The 19,996-nt window shown below is 43.8% G+C and overlaps 1 protein-coding gene across 3 annotated transcripts in view; it reads left to right on the forward strand.

Annotated features, from left to right (window-relative positions):
* The window catches only part of LOC132825314 (myosin-11-like), a 189,621-nt gene extending 171,578 nt beyond the window's left edge, over nucleotides 1-18,043 (forward strand). For 2 of the 3 annotated variants that reach the window (XM_060840427.1, XM_060840426.1), the window contains exons 36-41: nucleotides 1,501-1,589; nucleotides 3,704-3,827; nucleotides 6,092-6,300; nucleotides 9,053-9,161; nucleotides 13,697-13,869; nucleotides 17,243-18,043. In XM_060840427.1, the coding sequence (XP_060696410.1) occupies nucleotides 1,501-1,589; nucleotides 3,704-3,827; nucleotides 6,092-6,300; nucleotides 9,053-9,161; nucleotides 13,697-13,869; nucleotides 17,243-17,384 (846 nt within the window). In that variant the 3' untranslated portion in view covers nucleotides 17,385-18,043. Of the gene's footprint in view, nucleotides 1-1,500; nucleotides 1,590-3,703; nucleotides 3,828-6,091; nucleotides 6,301-9,052; nucleotides 9,162-13,696; nucleotides 13,870-15,083; nucleotides 15,117-17,242 lie in introns of all 3 variants that reach the window. The other variant, XM_060840428.1, reaches the window with a different exon arrangement.
* Nucleotides 18,044-19,996: the final 1,953 nt, after the last annotated feature.

A 19,996-nucleotide genomic window follows, 5' to 3' on the forward strand; every position in this document is an offset into this window, starting at 1 on the left:
TGGGTGGGAGGGCTATGTGGTTTAAAGGAGTTTGACCAGGCCACCACACTCCCACTCAGCAGTGAGGGCGCCCCCATCTCCCAGGGATGGGGGAATATTCCACATGGAGCGCACTTAGCATCCATGCTCCTCCCCCTTCACTATGTCATCACTGTCACTGGGCTTCCAACATTGAAAAACAGAAACTAGGAGCAGGAGTAGGCCATTCGGCCCTTTGAGCTTGCTTCACCATTTAATATGGTCACAGCTGATTCTCCGGCTCAACGCCAAATGCCCACTTTCTCCCCATGCCCCAAGATGTCTTTAAACTCTCCTCCTTGAATATATTCAGTACCACACCCTCTGAGAGAAGCATTGTTTCCTCATCTCAGGCCAAGCTGCTGTTGATATTTTCTAACGAATCTGTTCGGGGATTTTACGCCACAACTCAGGAAGAGTTGGCAAGTGAACAGGGGCCTCCTGGTTGAGAGGTGATGGAGAAACCCCTGCACTACTACAGCTCTTCCTAAAGACCCTGCCATTTTGAGACTGTGTGCCATGGTTCTAGACTCCCTACCCAGAGGGAGAAACATTCTCCCTGCCTGTAGTCTGTCCAGCCCTGTAGGAACTTCAGATGTTTCAGTCAGACGTGTTCTAGTTATTAGAAACTCTCGTGAAAGCAGGCCCAGTCCTCTCTCTCCCTCCTCATACAGCAATCCTACCTTCCCTGGTATCGGCCTAGTGAGTTTGGTGATATCTTTCCCTAGGTAGGGAGACCAAAACGGTCCAGAAAATTCCAGGTGTGGACTCACCAAGGCCCTGTATCACTGCAATAAGATATTCCCCATTCTAAACCTCCATCCTCTTGCAATGAAGATCGATATACTATCTCCAACTGGCCGTGCACTCTTCCAGTGCATGGGGCTGGGGTGGTTCCTCTTCAATCACTCCGTTCAGTAAATTCCACCCTCCCCCCACACCCCGCCCCATCCTCTCCCCATCCTCTCCCCTTTAAAGAATAGTCGATGTATAAACAGCATTCATTCGATTTCAGAACATCACTCAGCTGTGCAGAAATCAAAGTAAAATGCAGCAGATGCTGGGAATCTGAACCAAATCCTGAGAAGGTTGGAGATGCTCAATGGGTTTGGTAGCGTTGTGGTGAGAGAACGCAGAGTTAACGATTTGGAAGAAAATCAATTTCAGACTCGAATTGTTAACTCTGCTTTCTCTCTCCACAGGTGGTGCCAGTCCTGCTGAGCTTCTCCAGCACTTTCCACTTTCATTAGGTGGTGCATGGGCCCTGCTTTGATGTTAGTGATACTCTCCAATGTGTTATTAAAGCCAAAGGGAACCAGAGACCACATTCCTAGCCTGAGGCAGGTTTGATGCCAGTGAAGAGGGTGCTGCTTTCGTCCAAACAGCATCTTTGGGTTCATGTCAAATGTGGGATCCCTCTGAAATGGCTCCAACACACGATGCACATTTTGTTTAAATTTGCTTTTCTCTCCCCCCTTGAAGGATTTGGCAGCAGCAGAGCGTGCTCGCCGTCATGCTGAGCAGGAGAAAGAGGAGCTCGCCGAGGAGTTGGCCGGGAATGTTTCTGGAAAGTATGTCCCGGGAAGATCCTCACTCTTTGTATTCTTGCAAACGTGACGTTTTCTCAACACAGTGATGAGTGGTAAACCCTTCCACACTGAAACAGAGTCTGCCTGATCACGCGGCTGGCCCCACACAATGTCATGTTCTAGATTGGTTTATAACCCCTAGCTCTTCCCAAGGGAGGTGATGGCCTAGTGGGATTATTGCTGGACTGTCAGCCCATAGAATGTTCTGGAGGCTGGGTTCAAATCCTGTCACATCAGATGGTAGAAGTGAAATAGGAATTCAATAACGATGTCTTGATTATCGATTATCAGGAAAACCCCATCTTGTTCACTAATGCCCTTGAGGGAAGGAAACTGCCATCCTTACCTGGTCTGGCCTCCATGTGACTCCAGCAATGGGGTTGACTCTTAACTGCCCTCTGGGTAATGTATGCTGGTGACACCCTCATCCTATGAATAAATAAGGAAAACCTGAGGCTGTGTGGAAACTTCAAACAGACTCCAAGCATTTTTAGAATCACAGGCCCTTCAGTCCATCGATTCTGCACTGACCAAGCAACTCTAACTCTACACCAGTCCCACTTTCCCATCCTCGGCCCAATGCCTCGAATGTTGGGACATTTCAACTGCTCATCCAAATAGTCTTTAGAGGTTGGGACATTTCCAAGAGCATTCCAGACTCCCCCGTCCCACCACCCTCTGGGTGAAAACAAATTCCTCAAATCCCCTCTGAACCTCCTGTCCTTCACCTGAAATTGATGTCACTTTGTTCTTGACCTTTCACGAAAGGGGGACAGCTGTTTCCCATCCACCCTATTCATGCCTCTCAGAATCTTATACACCTTTATTAGTCCCCCTCAGCCTTCTCTACTTCCAAAAAAAAAGCAGCCCGAATTTATCCAGTCTCTCTTCATCACTAAGCTGCTCCATCCCAGGCAAAATCCTGGGGAATCTCCCTCTACACCCCCTCCAGTGCAATCACATCCTTCCGATAGTGTGGGGACCAGAACTGCACACAGTGCTCCAGTTGTGGCCCAGTCGAAGTCCTGTACAGCTCCAACATGACCTCCCTCCTCTTAGAATCTGCACCAAAACTGAGAAAGGCAAATGCCCCTTAAGCCCACCTTAACCACCCTGTCCTGCACCTTCAGGGATCTGTGGACAATATCCAAGATCCCTCTGTTCCTCTGAGCTTCCTAATGCCCTGCCATCCATTGAGTGCTCCCTTGTTCCTTCTTCCAAAGATCATCATCTTACATAGATCAGGATTAAATTCCATTTCGTACTGATCTGCCTCTACTGATTGTAATGGGGTCAGCCAGGGGGTGCTCATAGAATCTGAGTTCCTTGGTTGGGGTTGTTAACCTGATCCAATCAGGAAGCCCTGGCTGACAGATATAAACAGGAGTGTCAAGCATTACCCTTTGGTGTGAAGGGCACTGCCTGTCATTGGCCACTCGGGTGTTTCCTATCTTCCTGGTGGTGGAAACTGAATAAAGATTCGTGCACCTTGTGTCTTTCACTGCGTCTCACACGTGCACATACACACATGGGTGCTGGGGAAAAAAATAAGCACTACCGCAGTTAGGTGGTAGTGTGGGGAATGAGAAAAAAAGAAATAAAAAAGAAAAAATAAATAAACAGGAGTGTCAGGGGTTCTGTTCACTCTGAGAGCTGGCTCTGAGGGAGCTGGATCAGTGTCAGGGAGACTGCATGTGTAACTGATGGGGGACCTGGTAATGGGTTACCAACCTCTCTGCAATTATTTAAGTACACACCTGATCAATCCATCTATATCCTCCTGTAACCTAACACCTTCCTTCTCGCTGTCAACCACCTAACCAATCTCTGTGTCATCTACAAACATAGTTATTGTTCCTGATACATTTTTCTGATGCATCAAGTCAGAAGGGCTTTCTGCAGTGTTAGTTTTGGGGGAGAACGATGTCAATATCCAAACCATAAAGTAAACGGTTTCTCCCGTGTGTCCTCAAATATAAAGGTGAGCTGCAGTGAGGAGGGTTGTAGAGATCGCAGTGTGCTTTCAGTAAGTGCAGTTTGTGACCCTGTACGATCAGGGAAATACTAATCCCACACGAATTGCTAAAACATTGCAGGGCCGCACTTCTGGATGAGAAGCGGCGCCTGGAGACTAGAATATCACAGATGGAGGAAGACCTGGAAGAGGAGCAGGGTAACATGGAAACGCTGAATGATCGTCTCAGGAAGGTTATACAGCAGGTGAGAAACTCAAACCCACTTTCACCACACTGAGCCTTACAGCAGCTGGCCATGATCCCCTAAAGCAGTTACATTGTGCTGCTTGTAATCTGGGCAATGAGAAAGGTTTCAGGATCTGTATCTAAACTTAATATGCACAATGTAGCTAGCTACTCATGAACTAAATGCTGCAAACATCACACAGAAATATCCAGTAACAAGTTAGATCAAAATTAAAATGACAGTGTCCCTATTAGAATAGTGGTGCTGGTAAATGGTAAAACATACTGTTATGATTGATCTGTGATCACAAGTCTACAGTCGAGTCTGCACTGTCTCGTTAGGCAAAAGCTTGTAAGGTGGCTACCTCTAGTGACGTGACTAGCACAGGGCAAGTGGCACATTATTACAAATTGTACTTTTATCCAAAACAACAACTCACAGTAATTCAGACAGATCACCCCTTTATAAGGACAGCTAGTTGTAATGCAGTGTATTGTTCCTGTGCTTAGCTTGTCCATGAACCTGTAATGCTGCACTCTTTGGGTAAAGCAGTTTAATTGTTCAGATTTCTTATTCTGAGTGCAGAATGCATCCAGGCCAGTATTTATTGCTTATCCCTAATTGCCCAGAGGGCAGTTAAAAACCAACCAACTTGCTGTGAGTCTCAAGTCACATGTAGACCAGACCAGGTAAGGATGGCAGATCCCTTCATGAAAGGACATTGTGAGACAGTTTTTCTGACAATTGACAACAATTTTGTGGCTATTATTAGGTTTTTAATTCCTGATTTTTAAAAAAATTGCATTTAAAACTTCACCAGTGGCAGAATTCGAACCCAGATCCCTAGAGCATTACCTGGGTTGCTAGATTAACAGTCCCATGACAGTACCAGCAGGTCACCTCATTCCCTTCATCCCTCAGAAAAGAGTCAGGTTCAAGTGTCAGTGGCCTCCAACCCCAGAGAATGTTCACTCTCAACAGCAGCAGCTAGAGACTTCTGACAGTGGCCACCAGATGGCACACTAGCACAGGCTAGAGGTAGAAAGCAGCTGCCTGACCATTGAATGTAGAGCTGCATTTACATAACGACACAATCTTCCCAACTTCCCAGCCAGCACTAATACATGCTGTCAAATAAAATCACTTTTCTTCCACTGTTTACTACACATACAGTAAGGTAAGGCCATCATAGCCCCATGGGACTGCTCTTTCATCACAGAGAGCTGATTGGTGGGATGTTAACCTGAGAGTATCCATCCCTCAGGTGAGGGACAGGCTGACAAGGACAGTCCTTCCTGCTCACCTATAACAATCCTATTTACTTAAGTGCCTCTTGGATAGGCACACAGTAGATAGTACAATGTAGGGTATGTAGATTGTCTGATCTTAGAAGAGGATAAAAGGCTGGCACAACATCAAGGACCGAAGGGCCTGTACTGTGCTGTAATGTTCTCTGTTCTATTCATAACTCACAAGGCAGAGAGTTTCCCCTGGATGAAAGAGGCTAGAGGTAGGTTCATAATCTCCTGAAATAAATTGGAAATGAAAGATTGGGTGAAGATTGAATCTTTTCCACCATTTAGTTCATTCAAACACCAACATTCTGGTATACTTTGGGGGAGGTGACAACCTTGTGTTATTATCACTGGGCCATTGATCCAGAGACCGTGGGGACCTGTGTTTGAATCCTGCCACGGCAGATGATGGAAGTTGAACTCATTAAAAGTCAGTAATTAAGAGTCTAATGATAACCATCATTGATTGTTGGGGAAAACCCCACTGATGTCCTTTAGAGAAGGAAATCTGCCATCCTTACACTGTCTGACCTGAATGTGACTCCAGACCCACAGCAATATGGTTGACTCTTAAATGACCTCTGGGTAATTAGGGATGGGCAATAAATGGATCTAACCACTACACCTGCATCCCATGAATGATTTTTTTTTTAAAAATTGCAAGACACATTCCTCACTGCATAGTGCTGAGACCATCAATTGGATTCCCAGAGCTAATGCCTTACCAATTAAATTTTGAGTGTACAACCTCAGCACATCGTCTGCTAAGTTCTCCTTTAAGATAAACACCTGCACCCCTGGGGAAAGATGTGCAAAACCCACACTGCAATTCCACATGCTGGCTGAAGCTGGGGGAGTTAAACAAACCTCAGCAAGTTTCTGAGGCAGGTGTAAATGACGTTTGAGAAAGTTGGAAGAGCTCTGATCGGATCAGGCTGATCCTCCTGTTGGCTGTGAATTCTGACGATGTTTCTTTCTGGTTGTTAGTCAGAGCAGCTATCGAACGAGCTGGCCGCTGAGCGCAGTGCCAACCAGAAGAACGAGAGTTCCCGTCAGCAACTCGAGAGGCAGAACAAGGAGCTTAAGGCCAAGCTGCAAGAAATGGAAGGGACAGTCAAGTCCAAGTTCAAATCGACCATCACAGCCCTGGAGTCAAAGATTGCCCAGTTAGAAGAACAACTGGAGGCTGAAGTAAAGTAAGAACGATGATCCTTTCCCTCGTCCAATTGCCTTTACGTGCAGGCGCTAAACTGTACGTTGTAGCAATGATCAGAAATGATCAATCTAAAATGATGCAGAATGTTGATACTGAAGTTTTCAGGTATCGCAAATTACCCTTCGATTTGTTAAAACAAGCATTAGAGCTTTCACAATGATTATCATCAGGACAGAAGATTATCTGTTCCTGGGACTGTGGTAGCCTTGCAATCTGTAGGGTAGTGGTAATGTCCTAACCTCTGGGTCAAAGAGGCCAGGGTTCAGGTCCCACTTCTCGTAGAAGATGGAAAATTATAGGCCAATTAGCCTAACCTTGGTTGTTGATAAAATTCTAGAATCCATCATTAAGGATGAGGTTTCTAAATTCTTGGAAGAGCAGGGTCGGATTAGAACAAGTCAACATGGATTTAGTAAGGGGAGGTCGTGTCTGACAAACCTGTTAGAATTCTTTGAAGAGGCGACAAGTAGGTTAGACCAGGGAAACCCAGTGGATGTGGTCTATCTAGACTTCCAAAAGGCCTTTGATAAGGTGCCACACGGGAGGCTGCTGAACAAGGTGAGGGCCCGTGGTGTTCGAGGTGAGCTACTGGTATGGATTAAGGATTGGCTGTCTGACAGAAGGCAAAGAGTTGGGATAAAAGGTTCTTTTTCGGAATGGCAGCCGGTGACAAGCGGTGTCCTGCAGGGTTCAGTGTTGGGGCCGCAGCTGTTCGCATTATATATTAATGATCTGGATGAAGGGACTGGGGGCATTCTAGTGAAGTTTGCCGATGATACGAAGTTAGGTGGACAGGCAGGTAGTACTGAGGAAGTGGAGAGGCTGCAGAAGGATCTAGACAGGTTGGGAGAGTGGTCCAGGAAATGGCTGATGGAATTCAATATGAGCAAATGCGAGGTCTTGCACTTCGGAAAAAAGAATACAAACATGGACTACTTTCTAAATGGTGAGAAAATTCATAAAGCCAAAGTACAAAGGGATCTGGGAGTGCTAGTCGAGGATTCTCTAAAGGTAAACATGCAGGTTGAGTCCGTGATTAAGAAAGCAAATGCAATGTTGTCATTTATCTCAAGAGGATTGGAATATAAAAGCACCGTTGTGCTACTGAGACTTTATAAAGCTCTGGTTAGGCCCCATTTGGAGTACTGTGTCCAGTTTTGGTCCCCACACCTCAGGAAGGACATACTGGCACTGGAGCGTGTCCAGTGGAGATTCACACGGATGATCCTTGGAATGGTAGGTTTAACATATGAGGAACGGCTGAGGATCCTGGGATTGTATTCATTGGAGTTTAGAAGATTAAGGGGAGATCTAATAGAAACTTACAAGATAATACATGGCTTGAAAAGGGTGGACGCTAGGAAATTGTTTCTGTTAGGCGAGGAGACTAGGACCCGTGGACACAGCCTTAGGATTAGAGGGGGTAAATTCAGAACAGAAATGCGGAGACATTTCTTCAGCCAGAGAGTGGTAGGCCTGTGGAATTCATTGCCGCAGAGTGCAGTGGAGGCCGGGACGTTAAATGTCTTCAAGGCAGAGATCAATAGATTCTTGTTGTCTCGAGGAATTAAGGGCTACGGGGAGAATGCGGGTAAGTGGAGTTGAAATGTCCATCAGCCATGATTGAGTGGCGGAGTGGACTCGATGGGCCGAATGGCCTTACTTCCACTCCTATGTCTTATGGTCTTATGGACAGTTACCCACCCCAGCTCATTCAATTACTGGGTTTGCTCTTTCTCAATGAGAATGCTCCCCTGGGACTGTGGTCACCTTGCAATCTGTGGGGTAGTGGTATTGTCCTAACCTCTGGGTCAAAAAGGCCAGGGTTCAGGTCCCACTTCTCCCAGAAGAATGTAAAAACACCTCTGGCCAGGTTGATTAGAAAATAGCCACATTGGGTACGTGCGTTACCATGTTAGCTGTCACTTGGGGAGATGGTGGCCCAGTGACATTGTTACTGGACTATCAACCCAGAGACTGAGATAATGCCCTGGGGACCTGGGTTCAGATCCTGCCATGGCAGATGGTAAATTTGAATTCAATTTAAAAAAGGAAACCATTGTCAGAAAACCCCATCTGCTTCACTAATGTCCTTTAGGGGAAGGAAACGGCCATCCTTACCTGGTCTGGCCTACAAGTGACTTCAGACCCACAGCAATGGGGTTGACTCTTAACTGCCCTCTGGGTAATTAGGGATGGGCAATAAATGCTGGCCCAGCCAGTGATGTCCTCATCCTGTGAATGAAGGCCGTTATGAGGCACCGTTTCACGTAGCTCCTTCTGGTCTCTCTTACCTGCAAAGAAAGATTACAAATTCAACTCAGTATTACAGGTGGACTATAAATACCAAATACAGGAAGAGGTTACTGACTGACTCCACTTTGGCAACTGTGAGCATGTTTACAAACTATTTTGGCTCCGGATTTATGGTTTGTATGTTTAAGCCAGTCTGGGATTAAGTCGTCTACCTCCCTGTGTACACTGGTTTATTTTTCTACAGATCGCTACCTCTACAGATTATCCACATGAATAACCTGCTTTTAATAAGATACTCAGTTGGTATTAAAACTAAGTAGCAGGTTATGTTTGGGAATCCTGATGGAATTAATGTGGATACTGGTCTGTCAAAGGCCAGACAGACTGATCCACTGAAACTGGTTTGGGATTTAGTCTCAGCGAAACTTTTGGCTAGGATAATGTCTGAGTGATCGTCTTCACATGTTACTTTTTAGGGAGAAACAAGCAACTACCAAGGCAGCTCGGCGGACAGAGAAGAAACTGAAGGAAACCGTGTTGCAGGTGGAAGATGAGAGAAGACATGGAGAGCAATATAAAGAACAGGTAGACCTTCAAACTCTCTGAGAGAGACAGAGAGAGCAGACGCACAGATATACCACCCAAACCCTGGCCTTTGTACACCCCTGACACAGGGAGAACATTGTCTTTCTTGTGAGGGAACTAAAGACTGATATCAGAACTGGATTACCAAATTTACAAATCATGAAGCGAGCTTCATTTGTATTGAAGTTAAGAACATTTCCAAAAACAGAAAGCATGGATAGGGTAAATAGGCAAAGTCTTTTCTCTGGGGTCGGGGAGTCCAGAACTAGAGGGGCATAGGTTTAGGGTGAGAGGGGAAAGATATAAAAAAGACTTAAGAGGCAACTTTTTCACACAGAGGGTGGTACATGTATGGAATGAGCTGCCAGAGGATGTGTTGGAGTCTGGTACTATTGCAACATTTAAGAGGCATTTGGCTGGATATATAAATAGGAAGGGTTTGGAGGGATATGGGCCGGGTACTAGCAGGTGGGACTGTTTCCATGCTGTACACCTCTATGACACTATTACAGTGATCAATTTTATTAACTATATTTCCTGACCTTTCTCGGACAATACTTAACAATATTATTTATAACCAGCCATTGAGTCAGTGCTTAGAACATTCTGCTAAAGAAGATTCACTGGGATGATCCTTGGTATGGAAGGATTATGAGCAAAGGTTAATCTGGTTGGGGTTGTTCTCCTTGGAGTTTAGAAAAAGGAAAGGTGTTCTCACTATATCATATCAGATTCTTAAGGGACAAAAAACAGAAATTACTGAAAAGGCTCAGCAGGTCTGGCAGAACACCCATCATTTGCTCCTTACCTCCCCCAATCCTAAACTTCTGCATAAAAACCAACCTTTTCCTCACTACCATCAGTTCTGAAGAAGGGTCACTGAACCCAAAACGTTAACTCTGATTCCTCTCCACAGATGCTGCCAGACCTGCTGAGCTTTTCCAGCAACTTCTGTCTATCTGATTTCCAGCCTCTGACAATTCTGTCGTTTTTTATTTAGGATTCTTAAGGGGCTTGACAGGGTCAATGCTGAGAGGATGTTTCCCCTCAGAGAGTGTAGGACCAGAGGGCACAGTCTCAGAGTAAAGGGACAACAATTTCAGGCTGAGATGGGGAGGAATGTTGTCTCTCAGAGGGTTGTGAGTTTTTGGAACCCCTTACCACAGAAAGCTGTGGGAGCAGAGTCCTTGACTATATTTAAAGCTGAGATAGATTCTTGATTAATCGGGGAATCAAGGGTTACAGGAAAAGGGCTGGAAAGTGGACATGAGGAATGTCGGACCAGCCATCATCCTATCGAATCAGAGCAGGCTCGAGGGGCCAAATTGCCTATTCCTATTTTTATGGTATTATAGTCATAACTTTGTGGACCGGTGCAATACTCTGTGAATGCTATGGGCTAATATTGCAACGTAATGGAGGCATTGAGAGGCAGAGCTCCAATCCCACTGATTGGACCCCCACATAGAGCATGGGCAGGTTCTCAGAGATGTTGTAACAAGAGCTGCTCATCATCAGGCAGCTGCTCTGTCCGAAACCGGGTCAAATTGACACTGTAAGCAGAGATCTCAGTGCCTCACCTTAACTCTGTCTCCTTTCTTATATTAGTAGCTGCTACTTTTCTCTGTTTGGCTCCTACTACAATTTCAGGTATGGTGGCTTCTTCAGTTTAATAACATGGGGAAGTTTAACAGGCAGTTAGCCTTAAATACAACCAACAACTGCAGAGGCTGGAAATCTGAAACAGAACCAGAGACTGACGGAGAAACTCAGCAGGTCTAGCAACATCCGTGGGAAGAAAGCACAATCAATGTTTGGAGCACAGTGACCCTTCATCACAATGAGTGGTGCCTGGGTAAAGGTGGTATCCCACACATTCAACTTTTTCTTCACAGATAAGACTCTTGTATAAGACTCTGGTGCGGCCACATCTGGGGTATTGTGTGCAGTTTTGGTCGCCATACTATAGGAAGGATGAGGAGGCACTGGAACAGATGCAGAGGAGGTTTACCAGGACGTTGCCTGGTATGGTAGGAAGATCATATGAGGAAAGGCTGAGCCACTTGGGGCTGTTTTCATTGGAGAAAAGGTTTAGGGGTGACTTGATAGAGGTGTACAAGATGATTAGGGGTTTAGATAGGGTTGACCCTGAGAACCTTTTTACATGTATGTTGTCAGATATTACAAGGGGGGCATAGCTTTAAATTAAGGGGTGGTAGGTATAGGACTGATGTTAGGGGTAGATTCTTTACTCAGCAAGTTGTGAGTTCATGGAATGCCCTGCCAGTAGCAGTGGTGGACTCTCCCTCTTTATGGGCATTTAAACGGGCATTAGATAGGCATATGGAGGATAGTGGGCTGGTGTAGGTTAGGTGGGCTTGGATCGGCGCAACATCGAGGGCCGAAGTGCCTGTACTGTGCTGTATTTTTCTATGTTCTATGATATTTCCAGACTTGATGAGTTTCTCCAGCAATTTCTGTTTTGAGGCAGTCACTTTTACAGGGGATGATTCACATTTTGTTAGCTCGACCATCATGACCCAAGGACTGGTCCACAGCAGCCCCTCACATTGTCAATGTGCCTTTTGAATAAATACTTGTTTCATGGAGTGGAGAGGATGTTTCCTCTTGTGGAAGTATCTAGAATTGAGGCATCACTGTTTAAAAATAACGGTTTACCTATTTAAAGTAGAGAAGGGGACAAATTGTTTCTCTCAAGATTCTTTGGAAATCTCTTTTTCCAAAAGGTGGTGGAGTTGTGTCTTTGTATCATCTGGACGTCATCTCTGCTTATGCTGCTAGAATGACCTTTTCTTTGTTGAATAGCTACTTCTTCAGGAAAGGATTATGGTACTCCGAGACCTCTCATAACCAGATCTCCAACCCCCAACTCTGTCTCAGCCACAAACTGGTCAGGATCTTATTGGGGAAATGCCATTGAGACTAACAGCATTCCTCAGCGTTAAAGTGTGAACAATACAGCGAGCTCTCACACCTGAACACTAGCAAGGTGTAACTGTGAGGATCAGGACGTTGCTGGCTGGGTTGTACCTCATTGAGCAACACAGATCTTACACACACAGAACACATGAAGTTCATAAGATCCCACAGTACATGAGAGGACCTTTAGCCTCTCTGTTCTATCCTGCTGAGGTTGCTGTGTTTGTATGATACATACACACGAAACTAATCTACACTTGTCCAATCTACTACAGGTACATTCTTAATGATAGGAAAGTCTTAATTACTGCCAAAAGCATCTCTGAAACTGAAAATGAACCCGTAAAAATGTCTCATTCCTTGAGGTTTTAATTATTTTTGAATCTTTGTGTTAAATCTCAAATTATACTTTTCCTTACTTAATCTTTTTGTCTTTTATTTTTCTCTTAATCCCATCTTTCCTTGCCTTTACCTCCCTTTCTGTACTCAGAGAGACAGAGTCAAACAGTACAGAAACAGACTTCCAGTCCAACCAGTCCATGCCATGTTCCCAAACTAATCCCACCTGCTTGTGCTTGGCCCATATCCTTCTAAACCTTTCTATTCAGGTCCTGGTGTCAATGTCTTTTAAACGTTATAACTGTACCCACATCCACCACTTCCTCTGGAAATTCATTTCGCACATGAACCACTCTTGTGTAACAAAGTTGCCCGGCATTCCTTTTTTAAATCTTTCTCCTCTCACCTTAAAAAATACGTCAAGTTTGGAACTCCCCCACCTCAGGGAAAAGTCCTTTGCTAATCACCTTATGATTTTATAAACCTTGGTAAGGTCACATCTCAACCCCCTATGCTCCAGTGATAAAGGTCCTAGCCTATCCAGCCTCTCCCCATAACTCAAAACATCCAGTCCCAGTAACATCCCTTGATTTCAGATAAGGTTCAATATTCCAACCTACACTTCCTGGTTCAGACTCTCTGCTGCTCATTAATAATTCTGATTGGTTAAAGAGATAATTCCTGATGAAGAGATTATGCTCAAAGCATCAACTCTCCTGCTGCTCGGATGCTGCTTGACCAACTGTGCTTTTTGATTCTGATCTCCAGCATCAGCAGTTACTTCACCCAGTGGAGATCTCTTGTGGAGGATGAGGTGTCATTTTTGCTTTCCAAATCTGAATGCAGCACTCCCACGGAGTGGGGAAATCATGCAAGTGTAACTGTTCACTTGCCTCATGGAGTCAAATCTGACCCATATATATCTCTGACAAAGAGACCACTCTTTGCCTGCTTTAAGTTACCCACCCGTCCTGAAAGGAACCAACACAACTTTTAAAGAAATATTTCAATGATCACTTGAAGTGCCAGATATAAAGACCAAGTGCTGGAAAATGACGATTCAAGTAGATGGGTTCTTGATGACCAGCACAAATACGATGGGCCAAAGAGCCTCTTGCCATGCTCTAAAATGCTATGACTCTCCTTTGAATTATGTTTTCCCAAGTGTGTCATTGTGTGAGAAAGTTAGGCTTTCACAATGTCACTGTGGCAATGTTCAGAATATCTTAACACATACGTTGTTGTTTGACCCAAAGGCCGAGAAGACTAACTCACGGATGAAGCAACTGAAGCGGCAGCTGGAAGAGTCCGAGGAGGAATCTCAGCGGATTAATGCAGCCCGCCGCAAACTCCAACGGGAACTGGAAGAGGCCACGGAGATGAATGAAGCCATGACCCGTGAATGTAACACGCTGAAGAACAAACTCAGGTAAATGCAATGCCCCAGCCCATCTCCTGATGTGGGAATCCAGTTTACCACCTGCTCCACAGAGCGGGAATTTCCCCGTGTTGCTGAGACTTTATCTTTGATGGGATGTGGGCGTTACTGGCTGGGACAGGGCTTATGGGTCATCCCTAACCTCCCTGGAACTAAGTGGCTTGGTATGGGCTATTTCCAGAGTCACTTAAGATCAATCCCATTGCTGTGTTTCTCTCTGGTTGCTTTTGGCGGGGACAGAGAAACAGAAAGCAATTTTCCCGGATGCCGCAATCCTCGATATTATTCCATGATCTCTGATGCAAATTCCAGGATTAGGCTATTGACAGATCAGCAGGGAAAAAAAATGTCGTTGTTCTTAAGGTGTCAGTATGGTGTCAATAAATGCCCAGCCCTAGTTGCTCTTGTGTAGGGTGATGGTCAGTCTTATTACTCCCAATTGAGCAACTTGTGAGGACACTTCAGATGGTATCAGGATCAACCTGACAGTGTAGACACTAATTACATGTAGACCCAGTAAAAGGGAAAATCCCATTCCCAGGAACAGCGGTGACCTGGTTACGTTGTTATGACAATTCATTGGCTTTAATGACCTGTTTGTTGACTTTTACACAAATTATTTTTACTGCACCATTTTCAAATCTTAATAGATTTGTTGTATTGGATTTCATAACTAGCTACTCTAGATTTGAACCCTTTGGATCTTTCACACTAGCTACAGAACCATCACATCCTTAGACACTCAAAACTTGTTGGCCAGGAGATAACCTCAAAGCCTAGAGTAATACAGGCATAAACTCTGCATGATCTCATTATAACATTTAAAACACTTTTGGACAGGGACATGAGTAGGAGAGGTTTAGCGGGAAATGGGCCATACACAGGCAAATGGACGAGTTGGACCAAATGGTCTGTTTCCATGCGGTGCAACTCTATGACTGTGTAACATTTCAAACCAACCTCATTAAACGTCACTCCGTGTCTATTATTGATAGCTAAAGAACTGTTCCTGAATATAGAACGGATTTTCCAGTCATTTTCTTCGATAGATTGAAACCTGCAAGGTTTCCCTTAGTAAGATTCACAGAGAGTTCTGTACATAAACGTCTGCTCAATATATGCTCGCTGTGATTCGTTTTTGTGTTGAGAGTTATTTATCATAGGAATGATTTGTAACCGTGAGAGGAATCTTGTCTCTATTACAGAAGTGCACATGAACCTGCTCAATGAATGCTCAGGTACTTCCCAATCCTCAGCTACGCAACTTTTAGTATTGCTCAAACCTCCATCTCTTTTCCTCCTTAAATACTGACATAAAGTTTCTGAAAACTCTGAAGGCTGAAGATAAATGTCAGAATTAAAAGCAAAAGAAACAAGAGATGTAAAGACAGAAGAGCCACAGGATGTGATTTATATGCGACTTAGTAGATAGTGAGGGCTCAGGGTGATATAAATCTTATCTCATGGCTCTTCATCCTACATTCCCCTTATACCACATGTTAGATAAAACAGGAATCAAATTGTAACAATTCCTGGACAGGCGGGACTGAATTTCAAATTGTGCCTGGCATGTTCACTCTTAAATATATTTTCTATGACTCTGTGAAATATATTCTACGGAAATGATATTACATGTGGTATAAGTAAATGGAACAGAAATTCTATTAGATACAGAATAAAGAGCTTAACACTTAATATTGCTGTGCACAGAAAGTGCAATTGCTGTATGTACTCAAGGCTGTCACTAACAACTTGTGCTTCATTTGACGAGACCCTGACGCTGCCGAATCCTCAAAACGATTTATGAGCCTAACTGTACCTTGGTTATGACTGTTTCCTCTTGCCACTCCTTTCTCAGACCTCAGCTGCATTTTGTTCACAGCTCACCTTGTAACAGAGAGCTGGGAGCAAGCCCAGCTGCAGGCAGAGTGGCAGTTTTCAGAAGTGACCATTTCGACTCCTATATTTCATCAAATATAGGATTTGGGAAACTTGGCCACCATCTCCCACCCATCCCATAGCACACTGAGCCACAAATCATTGTTGGAGATACATTTCATTGGTAAAGCACAGTCTATGATCTTTTACTACATTAGCAGTCACAAAGGCATTTCTTAAAGCAAAACTCTGCAGCAGTTAAGGAATCGACCCAGCCTGCTTTATTAATTCCATGTTATGGAGCTGTTTTACTTTCTGAAGCCCTTTGAGGATAACATAAATAATCAATGTCGCAGTTTCCACCAAACTTTTTTTTTAAAAAAGTATATTTTTTTATTCTGCATACATTCAGAAAATGAGACATTACCTTAAAAAGTTGGTCGAGATGGACGTTTTACTTATTCTCATCACTTAGTCCTCAAAGGGTTAACAAAACAGATCTGTAATGGGAAGCATGGCTACTGCATATTTACAAAAGATATTGTTATTTAAGGGTTACACAGTGGATGCAAACAAAGTTATGGAGTTTGCTTAAACTGAAATAACAGAGAATTTTGAGATTACTGGTATATTTTATGCCTGTTTTAAGCTATGAACTGTTCACATCAAATCATCATGAAGTAATTATTGCCCAGATTATTTTCACACCTGAGCACAATCGAGGCACACCTCACTGATGCTGTTTTATCTAACTCCACTTATTCTGTAGAAGTAAGTTGCTTGAACAGACCTATAGGCGATGCATTTGTTAGATTTTAAAAATGTACAGGAAAGGCCCTACCTAGCTATTGATATCCCATGCATGTGTCGTCTGAAAGCACATCCGTCTGCATGTTTTGAAGCCACAATAGTAATTTGTCGCAGGGTAGAGTAATCACTGCAATCCTCCCTTGTTTTGGCTGACAATCAGACTGGTCAAGGTTCCCACACTTACACCAAAGGCTAGAGACTTAAATCAAAAACAGAATGTCTTTGTCACCCAGCATCTGCGTGTTGGACATGCAACATAAAACTAGCAGCTGGTTTCATGGAGGGATCACTAAGATTGACATTGCTACAGTCAAGGCCTGACTTCTAGAACTATAATCCTTCATTACAAGTGTTTTTTTTTAATACAAGAAATGTTGTATCTTTTAAACATAATTCACACAAATGTCATGATCTGTGTGCCTTAGTTTTACAAGCGTCCCCAGGCACCTTTTTAGTTGTGGAAGGTAGATACTCCGAAATCAGTCTTTGTTGCTGTCATTTAAACCAGAAGACAGCTTCCTCATAGTTGATGTTCTCAAATAGATGGTGGGAGGCGTACATCCATCTAGAGTTGAATTGGGTGTTTATGTATTGTGTATTTCTTTACATTAAACGTTGGCAGAGAGTTGTTTGAAGGGGTTTGACTTTTGCTAACATGCTGCATCTCCTGATGTAGACGCGGAAACGAGCCGGTGTTGAGTGGAACACGGAGATCTGGTGGCAGACGTGGAGTAATTGATAACACTTCACTGGAGAACTCTGATGAAGATGCTGGAGGGCGAGATGTGGACTTCAACGGTACAAAATCTAATGAGTAACGACAGAATAATTACGGTATAGGAAGGGGAGGGGGGAGGAGATTCAAAAGACTGTTAAAAAAAGTCACACTCTTATGTTATTAACAGGGCACTTTTATTTCCATTTATAAAACTATTCCTTCACACTTAAAAAAAACTTTCACATGCATGTAGACAAAACTATTTTAGTTTGCTAAATATTTTACATGTATCAGAGTTTCAAATAATATGCTAGCATTTAAAACTTACTGTAAAATTGAAATGTTAAAGTATGTAATCCTTATGTGCACGGCCCGGATGGGTTAGGATTTTAAAATGGTATTTTGTTGCTAAACCATAAGTGACATAGCACCAGAAGTATAAAAGTTCACTCTTCCCTTCCCAAAAGGATTTGGTCGTATTCAGTAGGACCATGTTATCAGAGGTGGGTGGTATACTTTGTGTCTTCATAGGAAGAGTCAAATACATTTCTGTACCATTTACAACACATTCACAATACACCAGACCACCACAGCACAGGTCACATCATTCTATACAACTGCTTTATTCAGCCACCTGAACTACTGGATTTGAAAATAAAGTATTGTTTGCAGTAATATATTCATGCTAAACTTAATCCGCAAAGATTTTTTGAAATTGTTTATGACCCACTATCACAAATAAAGGAATTTGTATCACAATTTCTAGCTTTTGATTTTATGTTCACAAGTGTACATCTGTATCTGCAGGTCTTCTGCAAAGAGCTGTCACCTGCACAGAGTAATCATTCAGAATGGAAGTTGAGAGGAACTTGGTATCTCAACTCAAACAGTTCTTGCAATACAAGAAAGCACATTGCCTGCATGACACCCTGGATTCAGCCAAGTTCGACTCTAATCAAGTGTTTGTCCCTTTCTGCCAAGTACGAGTCACCAATCCAGCCAGTCTCACTCAGACCGTAGGCAGCTAAAGACAAAAAATGCTGAAGGTCACAGAGGTTCAGGGAGCATCCAGGAAAAGAGAGCAAACTAATGTTATGAGTCTAGACCCACCGTGATTTCCAGCACTTTTTGGCTTCAGTATCACATTCCAGCATCTGCAGTAAATTGCACCTACCCAGAGAGAGCAAAAAGCTGCCCAGAAATTTCATACTAAATTGGAACTTGGATAATCTCATGTGGGTCATAACACAAGAAATGTAGTCAGTGTAAATGTCACAGTGATGTCCCAGGGTGCATGGGAAGCTGGACTTTCTGGATTTCTTCACATTGTACAGAATAAGGACTGGGACAGCTATTCACAGCTAGAGATGTTTTTAAACAACTTGCTCAGATGCATTGTGTCTGGGACTTGAACCTGGACCTTTAAACCCAGGGGCATGGACACTGTCACTGCTCCATAAGAGCTGCACAGAAACAAATGTAATCAACCACAGACATGTTACAGTACACCTCGGAAGGAGGTGGGACTTGTACTTCTAGACCAGAGGCAGGAATACTACCACAAAATCCCAAGTCCACAGTTTTAGAGTTGGATAGAATGCTACAAGGCACCAATAATTGTTGGTGTAGGTGCTTTGAAACATTTATACATGGATATATAAAAAATACATGTACAGGGACAACTCAGTTGGCCAGATGGCTTACAATGCAGAATGATGCTAACAGTGTGGGTTCAATTTCTGCACCAGCTGGAGTTACCATGAAGGACTCTCCTTCTCAACCGCTCCATCACCCCACCCCGACCCCCGAGGTGTGGTGACTTTCAGGTTAAACTCACCACCAAACATCTCTCTAATGAGAGAGCAGCCCCATGGTCTGGTAGGACGATGGCAATTTCACGTCTGTTACATGAATATAATTGTGTTAACTTGCACTTGTAACATTTCTGCAGTCACCTTAGGAACGTTATTGCTCAGACTATTGCAAAAGAACAGAAAAGATAAATGCTCCTGCTGTTCTCCCGGTCTGAATATTTCAGAGCCCACTGTGTCCAGGTGGCCATCAAACATCCAACCACCAGCACTTGGCCCATAGCCTTCGATGTAGTGGCATTTCACATGTTTACCTAAATAATTCTTAAACGTCTAAGAGTTTCCACCTCTTCCACACGTTCAAGCAGCAATGTCAAGATACTTTAAATCTTCCGGGTGAAAATATCCTTCCATAAATTCCCTCTAAAACCCCTGCTCCTTACCTTCAAACTGTGTCCTCCTGGGTTAGTGACCCCTTTACAGTTTTTCCTGTCTCTGCCCCTCAATCAGGTTCCCCACCACCACCAACACCCCCCCCCCCCCCCCCCCCGCCGCACCACCCTCAGCCTTCACTGCTCTAGAAAAAATTCCATAATGTGTAGAGTCATATAACACGGAAACAGACCCTTTGATCCAACCGGTCCACGCTGACCCCAATCCCAAACTAAACAATCCCACCTTCCTGCGCTTGGCCCATATCCTTCCAAACATTTCATATTCATGTACTTACACTCCTGAAATGGAATAATTGTAAGAATCTTGAAATAAGCCTGAATCACAGAAGCAGCTGCAAGATCCACTCTACTCCCAGTGCACCAGTTTAGAATTTGTCTAAAAGAAATAGGGTTTGCTCATCCGTTAGGAACAGAGACAAGAAGGGAAAATGAAATGACAATCCACA

This window comes from Hemiscyllium ocellatum, chromosome 20 (assembly GCF_020745735.1).
Source record: "Hemiscyllium ocellatum isolate sHemOce1 chromosome 20, sHemOce1.pat.X.cur, whole genome shotgun sequence".
Lineage (NCBI taxonomy): Eukaryota > Metazoa > Chordata > Chondrichthyes > Orectolobiformes > Hemiscylliidae > Hemiscyllium > Hemiscyllium ocellatum.